General features: G+C 37.8%; 1 protein-coding gene across 5 annotated transcripts in view; it reads right to left on the bottom strand.

Moving 5' to 3' along the window:
* LOC113816545 (serine/threonine-protein kinase PAK 2-like) overlaps positions 1-10,000 on the bottom strand; it is a 26,647-nt gene that overhangs the window by 6,107 nt on the left and 10,540 nt on the right. For all 5 annotated transcript variants that reach the window (XM_070139972.1, XM_070140088.1, XM_070140030.1 and 2 more), the window contains exons 5-8: positions 9,650-9,771; positions 8,364-8,476; positions 3,733-3,888; positions 2,800-2,986 (exon numbers count right to left, since the gene is read on the bottom strand). In XM_070139972.1, coding sequence (XP_069996073.1) covers positions 2,800-2,986; positions 3,733-3,888; positions 8,364-8,476; positions 9,650-9,771 — 578 coding nt within the window. The remainder of the gene's footprint in view (positions 1-2,799; positions 2,987-3,732; positions 3,889-8,363; positions 8,477-9,649; positions 9,772-10,000) is intronic.

Raw genomic sequence — 10,000 nt, 5'->3', positions numbered from 1 at the left:
ATGTTGAGTGTTGTTACATTATTGGCTTAATAATGTATTTATTTTATAGTGTTTTATGCAGAGCAATAAACAAGAAAGTTGTGCAGGGAAATCTTATAATCATCAGACCCTGACCCTATGCACTGTAATCTAATATTCATATGTTTATGGCAGTGTATGTTTCATTTCTACTATTTATATCCGTTTTCTTTATCATCTAATATTTAAAAAAAACGGCAGAAATGCTGCAACGGAAAAGCGGCCAAGCCTGTTGGAGGCTCCGAGCTTCCTGAGTCAGCGCACCTTAGATTTTGTGGGAGTAGCAATTGGGCCGTTTGGGGGGGGGGGGCAACCCCCATCGGAATGCAAAAGCGATTGGTTCTCTATTCCATGGTTATATGGTAGGGCTACATCCTATGCTGCTAATCCGCTACTACTGGGAATGGCATGTACGAACATGTATGCCCACAGTGCGTTTAGTTTCGCAATTGTTTATACGTCGTTGGCTCTACAAGCGTTTGGTCACCTGTGACGCAATCACGTCCAACTTATCCCACCTGTTTACCCATTTCCTTGATATTTGGAAATATTTTTCATTTTACATTGCTATTGGTATTCCTAATGACATTGTAATAATAATATTGCCAGTAACAGTATTAACATTAGATTTTTATTAAGGCCGAAAACTCAAAACTCAAATCAGGCGAGATAACAGAGACTATTGATTGACGCCTTGGTCGCTGAGCACTTGTTGAGTATTCTGCGTTGATACATTTCACAAAACAATACTATATTGAATTTCATATCCTTTCTTTCTTTCTTTCTCTCTCTTTCTCTCTCTCTCTCTCTGTCTCACACACACACACGCGCGCGCGCGTAGTAATTCGAAAATAGGATAATTTATTGCGTCTATTGTAGTGCCGCTGCCATTAACAGTCGCACAGTAATAGGCACAACATCCTGCGTGGTTTTATATTACTGAATTCTACCCGTAGGATTTTCGTTTCATTCTAATCCTCCTGTTTCAATGTGCCCAAAGAGACTGCATGGCAATATTTCATCCTCTCACTCACTCTCTTTCTTTCTCTTTCTCTGTCTTTCTCCCCCCCCCCCTCTCTCTCTCTTTCTCTTTGTCTCTCTCTCTCTCCTCTTTACCTGACTCACAATCTCGCAGTGAATATATGCATTTTTTATTAGTGTATGCCTATATGTCTATACATATGAAACGATGTTGTGTTGTAAATACGCCCTGATGCCATTAACCCCATATCAATTGCCCTATCCTATAGCCGTAGTACAGATAACCAATCGCCTTTGCACTCCGAAACGGATTGCCCAAACTGCCCAAATGCCCCTTGCACACAGTCCGAGGTGCGCTGACTCTCGGCCAGCTCGGAGCCTCCAAGCTAGAAGGGCGCTTTCCTGTGATCGAGGGCCTCTCCGGTGCGTGTGCGTGTGTGTGTGCGTATTTGTGGACACGTACAAGGAGTGTATTTGCATTTTCTGTCGCCATAAACGCCAGGAATATAAAATGTTTAAAGATCTTATGGATACATAACACGGATACATTAAGATACATTTCTCTGAAACACTTCCCGTTGCATGTACTTTGAGATAACGAAGACGTCAACATCCACACGGCAGGAGATAATAGATAGGACACGCCAGAGGGCGCCTTATGACTGATAAGGGGAGAGATAAGACGAAGATGGAGAGAGAAAGAGAAATACATATATATAAATATATAAATATATATATGTAGAGAGAGAGACGGATGTAGGGAGGGGAAGGAGGAAGGGAGGGAAGGAGGAAGGGAGGGAGGAGGAAGGGAGGGAGGAGGAGGAAGGGAGGGAGGAGGAGGGGAGGGAGGAGGAGGAGGAGGGAGGGGGAGGGAGGAGGAGGAGGAGGGGAGGGAGGAGGAGGAGGAGGAGGAGGAGGGGGAGGGAGGAGGAGGAGGAGGGGAGGGAGGAGGAGGAGGAGGGAAGGGAGGAGGAGGAGGGAGGAGGAGGAGGAGGGGAGGGAGGAGGAGGAGGAGGGGAGGGAGGAGGAGGAGGAGGGGAGGGAGGAGGAGGAGGAGGGGAGGGAAAGGAGGAGGAGGGAGGGGAGGGAGGGAGGGAGGAGGGAGAGAGAGAGAGAGAGAGAAAGAAAGAGAGAGAGAGAGAGAGAGAGAGAGAGAGAGAGAGAGAGAGAGAGAGAGAGAGAGAGAGAGAGAGAGAGAGAGAGAGAGAGAGGGAGGGAGGGAGAGAGAGGGAGGGAGGGAGGGAGAGGGAGAGAGCAGAGAGAGAGAGAGGGAGGAGAGAGAGAGAGAGAGAGAGAGAGAGAGAGAGAGAGGAGAGAGAGAGAGAGAGAGAGAGAGAGAGAGAGAGAGAGAGAGAGAGAGAGAGAAAGACAGAGAGAGAAATGGAGGTAGGGAGGGGGAGGGAGAGAGAGAAGAAAGGAAGGGAGAGAGGGAGAGAAAGAGAGAGAGAGAGAGAGAGAGAGAGAGAGAGAGAGAGAGAGAGAGAGAGAGAGAGAGAGAGAGAGAGAGAGAGAGAGAGAGAGAGAGACAGACAGACAGAGACAGACAGAGACAGACAGAGACAGACAGAGAGAGACAGAGACAGAGACAGAGACAGAGAGAGACGGACAGACAGAGACAGATAGACAGATAGACAGACAGACAGAGACAGAGAGAGACAGACAGACAGAGACAGATAGACAGACAGACAGACAGAGACAGAGAGACAGACAGACAGAGACAGAGAGACAGAGACAGACAGAGAGAGAGAAGAAAGAAAAAACGAAAGATCACTCGAGCGAGAGAGCGCCCCGAAGCCTCACCCAGAGTTCGCCGCTGACGAGGTACGAATCCAAGTAGTTGACGATGTTGAGGTGGCGGCTCTTCTGCATGACGAGGATCTCGTTGATGATGAGCTCCTGTCGCGGCTGCTTCTCCAGGATCATCTGCTTGACGGCCACCATCTCCCCCGTCTGCAGGTCCAGGGCGGTGTACACGGCGCCGGAGGCCCTGGGGGAGTGGGCGAAGGAGGCGGTGAAGGACCTTATTTGGGTGGGTATTAAAAGGGAATGGCGAGGGTATGACGAGGGCGCATCGCGGGTATAAGGAGGGCATGGCGTGAGGGAATGGCTTGATGTGTAGAAATTGTAATGCGTCTGTTGGCGTCATAGGGCGGTAACGATCACTACATCAACGATATTATGAATAATAAAATACCAAACATTAAAATAGTATCGAAAAATAATCACATAATGATCTCTGTCATTATCATTAATTCCATAATTAATATAAAAAACAAACAACAGCAATAATAATAATAAATGTAATAATAATGATAATAATAATACCAATAACAACAATAATATCAACAACAAAAACAACAATAACAGCAACAAAAAAAAACAATAATAAAAATAATTATAGCAACAATAATATCAATATCATAGTTATCATTATCATGACGTTTATTACCATTCTTCTATTACTATTATCATCTTCATCATCAGTTTATTACTACTGCCATTACAATTCCTATCATCCTATTCACAAGAAAAAAACAGTAACAAACATAACACTTAAAATAAAAGAAAAAAGAAAGAAAGAAAAGGGCAGAAAGAAAGAAAAACAACGAAAGAATGAAAAGAAAGAAAGAAAAGAACGAAATGAACAGAGAAAGAAAGAAAGAAAAGAACGAAATAAACAGTGCAAGAAAGAAAGAAAGAACAAGAAAAAAGAAAGAAAAAACAGCTCCTCACCCCTGTCCAATTTTATATTCCAGACGGTACTTCTTCTGCGGGTTGCCGACGCTCACCACCTGACGCAGCTTCCCGAGGACCTCCTCCCGCTGCGCCTCCTTCGACTTGGGCTTAGTAGGGACGGGGCCCACATTGCCGTCGCTCCCACTAAGAGGTCTGTCGGCAAAGGATTCGGACAATGTGTGTTGTCGTTAAGATGCTGTCACACTAGCACTTTTTCCGTCAATTTTTTGAAAATTATCTGAAATTTTGTCAATTTTTGAGCGAATTGTCGATTTTCTAGTCAGAGGATAATGATCGTTTCCGTCTAAAAAACCTTAACGTCAACTTTTCCAGTCAAGCATACTCAAATCAAGAGTTATATTCGAGAATGTTTGTATTGATGTTAAATAAAATTGTCAAAAAATTGACGGAAAAAATGCTAGTGTGACAGCACCTTGAGCGGGTTGGTTGGTGAGGTTTAAAGAGGATGGAAGTATATTATGGTATTAATGAGGATGACAGTGATATATATATAATGGTTATAGCAACAGTATTAGGTATAATGATAATAATTATGATCATATTGATGATAGTAATTGGAGCAAAATCATTGACAATAATAACAATGACGGTAATCATAATAACGATAATGATATGTCAATAATAATAATGATAATAACGATAACAATAACAATAATAGTAGTAATGATAAAAATAGCAATACTAATACTGATGATTGAGGACTAATATTTAATGACTGATGACTACTGATTATGTTGATAATGATAATAATGGCAACGATACTACTCTAATAGTAATGATGATTATGACTGCTACTTCGACGATTCATAAAATCATGAGAAAACTCATTGTTTACACGAATTAATATTAATTAAATTAATTTGTGTCCAAATCACTAATCAGAAGGAACATCTGATATGACCAATTAAAGCGAAAACCAAAAGAAAAGGAAAAAAACGCAAATTGAGCATAACGATATGAACGAAAGGCAAAAAAATCCAATCCAATTAAACGAAGGCATAATAATCTATTACAACTAGCACACCCCCTAGGTATACACGAAGGCTCCAAATACTTAGGGCGTCTTCTGTACGTGTCATAAAAGTTAATCCAGTATTAAAGTTTAATCCAGATCTGTAGTGCGCATGCGCCTTGGAAGCGTCCAGGATCAACTTTTAATGCACCTCTAGGCCAGGCTTTAATATTTAGCTCATTTATTAATCCTGCACATGCGCAGAAGGGACACGTTAATCCCACCAATCATGTACTGTTACGTCACGTGTCCGTCATGAACTTCATGGGTGCCATCGCTTAAGTTGCCATTCAGAGTTATTTTCGGCAATAACATCGATCGTCTTAGAACTTCCATACGTAGTATTTATTATGAAAATGAAATTGTATATATTTACACGAATTATCAAATATTCTGATAAAGGAATTAACTTATGGTAATGAATATAAAAACCAATATAATCCTACGAGGAATCTTTAAAGTTCAGAAGCTGCGAGCATGGAAGTCATATTTCCAGGTTAGTGAAACAAAAATTATATGGTCAGGGTCACACAAGTTGACGTTTTAAATCAAATATGAGCCAGTGTTTTAAAGAAGAATTATGTACTGAATTTTTCTCTACTACTTTACAATAAAATTAACAAGAATACAAGTCCGAGGAAACTGCGCAATGGATATTAATTGACGAATGTCATTTTTGTACTTGAGTTTCATTGAAATAAAGATTGGTTTTATAGATGTTAGAGCAGTTTTGTTACCCATTTTACTACTATAAATATAAGATCGTTATCATGAAAAAATATAATATTTCATAAATAATCATGTTTCCCTTATAAGTAAGCCTACTTGTGCTTCGTAATTATCATATGAAGATCAAACTGCATCTTGAGTGACTGACTATAACTTTCTATAACAGTCACCTTTCCTCCAATCTATATAATAAATGAATATCAATTGTCAGAAAAATCTTTTAACATTGCAGTGCCTGAATGCAAATTGCAAGGTTTATTTATCCAAACAAATTGTATATCGGACTGCAAATCTTTAGGGAATATCTTTAATATCGTCTTCTATATCATATGCGTAAGGACATGAAGGGTGAATGTTGAATAGATATCTTTTGGATGATTTTGTTGCTTATTTACAGGTATGAGTGCATGACTTGCTCCAAACGCTACCCTACACAGCATGCAACATTTATGTGTGAAGAGAACATTGCACAGAAATGTTTCAAAATACCACAGATTGTTCAGCAATAAAAAAAAACATACCTCAGCTCCAACCCTTTATATTTGCAAAACCTATTCCCACACGCCCAGAAATACGAGATCAGGATCTTCACATCAACAACAGTGGTCAGAACCATCACTATATCAGACCAGGAACATCACAAGAATTGATAGAAATTTAAAGAGACAGTCCATTAACTTAAGATTCTAAACAAATCATATTTGAAACAGATAATCTTGAAGAAATGTATGCAGAAAATAGAGGTACGAACTTTCTTACTTTGATATGATGCTAGTCTTAGTTTTCAATTTTGGGAACATTGGGAGGCATAAAGAATTGATTAATATGAATATCTTTTTAATGCCTTGTCTTCAATCATGTAGGTACGTCTGGGATGAAGGGAAGGAAAAGTTGGTCTTCAGAAGCATCTGAGTTTATATTATCATTTACAGAACACTTTAAACAATTAGGAGGCAAAGCAGCGCAAAGATAAAAAAGGCATAAGATAATTAGCATTATGAAAACATTAGTAAGAGTCTCAGTTTTAATTAAATACAATAGATATTTTGAAACCTAAGAGATGTCTTAAATAGTTTCTTAAATATGATTACCAAAAACATGACATTACAAAAAGAAAGAAAGAAAAATAAAACATGAAATCTCCCAAAAGAGCGAATTTCACGCGCGACATTTCTCCTCTCCGACATGTTTACATGATAACGGTGCTGATAGAATAGTGAGTACGACAGTTTTTACTGAACATTATTGTCGCGCAGTCTGGCAGCGGAGAGTGTCGTCTTCGGTACGGACTAGGTGGATTAGGATTAAACTAAATACGGTATTAAGAGTTAAGGACGCTACAGAAGACGCCCTTAACTAGCAGGTGCAACACAGAAATATCACCCGTTTTTAGCGTTCAACCACTCGTTATCACGGCTCTCCAGCAACTGAGTTCGCTCATCAAAAACAGCTGATTTTGACAGTTTACATTATTGGAACACGAAAAATACTGATAAAATAAAATGAATAATAGATTTACTCAATCTGAACTAATAAGCTAACCTGAAGTTGACAATCAGCTAATTATAACGAACATACTGCCAAAAAAGAGTATGAAAAAGTAAAAGTAAATGTTATGTGAGGATTGGCAACGAAAATGGGGGCGGCCCTATAGGGAGCACTAGGATAAAGTGAAATTGGACTTTCGGAGACATTCCAATAATAATAATAATAATAATAAAAATAATAATAATAATAATAAGGATAATAATAATAATATCATTATTATTAATATCATTATTATTATTATCATTAATGATAATAATAATTAATGATAATAATAATAATAATAATTATCATTAACGATAATGATAATTACAACATGAAAACAGCAAAATAACAATATAATAATAATAATATGAAGCAGAACATTGGTAATGATAATAACAACAACAACAATAATAATAATAATAATAATAATAATAATAATAACAATAATAATAATGATAATAATAATAGTAATAGAAAAGATAATGGTTATGCCTAATAAGCCTAATGATAACAAAAATGCCTATAATAAAAGTGATGACAATAATAACGAAAATAGATATGAACAAAATAATACCACTATATCAATAATATTCTCATCACCTCCATGATTGCTGACCTTGGTCGTCAAATTCATTGACTCGGTTACTATTGAGTTTTATATAAAGAAGATAAGGTTATTTCGTCTGCTCTCATACGTGTGTGAAACTCGGAAAGCGCGGATATTTAAACTTCAATGTGATATTAGAGGTAAAAAGACCTGAATTTGTCATTTCTTTTAATATTTATAATTTTGCATGTGCAGAATACAATTTGATTCCTTTAATAAGAAGAATTCACGTGCTGTCCCTAAAAGACAGAAAGGCAGGTTAAACCAAGACCTCAAAACCAGAGGCGAGTCTTCCATGGTGGCAATCTGATTGACCACCTCGTGTGCCCCCCCCCCCAAGAATCATTGAACCTTTATATATTAATATATGATATTTATATATATAATATATATATATATATATATATATATAATATTAACATATAGTAATATATAATACACAGCAAGATGAAAATATATACAATGTATAACTATACAATATAAGTACTGAAGTGGGCAGTCTTAAATTTTTGTTTCTTTTGGTCGGCCCCCCAGATTTATTGTTGTTACCCCCTGTGCCCCCCCCCCTCCACCAGTAAATTCTCTGGACCCGCCCCTGCTCAAAACCTTTAAAAACAACAAGCAAACAAAAACACAGGAAACAAAACAAAACGCACCAAAAACATTTAAAAAAAAAACACCCACACCCACAAAGACACGCCCAATAACAGCCTCCGTCTCCAAACTCACCGTCCAACTGGCTGGTGATACACGGGGGAGTCAGTGTTGTCCACCGGCTGGGTGTAGATGGACTTGGTTCGCTCCGGCCGCGTGGGGACCGGCGGGGGGGCTGCCTCGCCGTCCTGGGGGGCGAGAAGAATAGGGGTTATTCTTATGATTGGCCTTATTATCAGTGTTATTATCACTGTTGTTGATGTTATCATCATTATCATCATCACCGGGGTTATATTTATCATCCTTATTACCATTTTTGATGTGATCATCATTATCATCATCACCGGGGTTATATTTATTGTCCTTATTATCATTTTTGATGTTATCATCATTATCATCATCACCGATATCATCTTTACGATTTTTATTACTGTTGTTTTGAAGTTGTAATGATGATAGTAATGAATATTATTATCATTGTTATTATGACTATTATTATTAGCATTACCATCATTATCATTATCATTGTTATCCTAATCATCATCATCATCATCATTATTATTATTATTATCATCAGTATCATTATCATTTCAACATCATCATCATTATTATTATCATCATTATTTTCATTATCATTAGTATTATCGTTATTATTATAATTACTATTATTATTATTATCATTATTATTATTATTGAATTATTATAATCATTAGTATTATCATTATTGTCATTATCATTACTGTTATCATTATTACTATCATCAATATAAAACTTTTTGCACATTAGCACAAAGGGCCCAGTAAGCCAAGGCAAAAACAGCCACTGAGGAAGGAAATAAAGACGCATTTTTATATTACTAAGATAACAGTCAGTAAAAAAAGATAATATTGGGATTTCTAACGAGATCGTCTGGAAAAGAAACATAATCAGTATTGGTTCGTGGAGAAAATAGAACCAGATTTTTGTGATAAAGATATTATAAGAGAGAGAGAGAGTTTGGGAAAGAATCGGTATTTTTAGAGATTTTTTTTTTAAGATGGAGAGAAAATTTCTTAAAATCGGCACTTTACAGAGAGAGAAAATTAGGTCGAACTATTATTTTCTACAAGGAAAGAATGTTCTTCATTTTCGTATTCAAGAAAAACACAGAATACGTGATTAGAAACTGAGAACGATAGAGGAAAAGACAGATGCCCAGTACTTTGCAAAGAAAAAGACAACTTTGATACCCGCAGTTAAGTAAAGTCAACAATAGATTCGACACGCCAAGCTTACTCTAAAGAAATTAGGACTTTGACGTACCCAGGAAATTGTAAAAAAAAAAACAACGAAAGTCTTCAACCGACACGAGAGTCACTTACGATGCTCAGGGTCTGTGGGTATTCCCTCGACTCCCTGATGGTGGCGAGGTTGAGGGGCAGCGGGGCGAGGGGCGGGACCACGGGGCGAGCGGGACCGGAGGGCAGCTCGTCGTAGTCGCCCTCTGCGTGGAAAGAGGAATGAGATTTGCGTGTGGAAGGGGTCGTCATATGGGGTGGTATTTCTTTCTTTTGGGAGTGAGCAGGTGTTGGGTCATTTTGTTTATTATCTTCTGTCTGTTATTATTTTTCATTATTATTTCTGTTTATTATTATCATTTATTGTTATTTCTGTCTATTATTATTATTTATTATTATTTCTGTCTATTATCTTTTATTATTATTACTATTACT

The sequence above is a fragment of the Penaeus vannamei genome, chromosome 1 (assembly GCF_042767895.1).
Source record: "Penaeus vannamei isolate JL-2024 chromosome 1, ASM4276789v1, whole genome shotgun sequence".
Taxonomy (NCBI): domain Eukaryota; kingdom Metazoa; phylum Arthropoda; class Malacostraca; order Decapoda; family Penaeidae; genus Penaeus; species Penaeus vannamei.
This window is presented reverse-complemented; position numbering and strand designations above follow the sequence as displayed.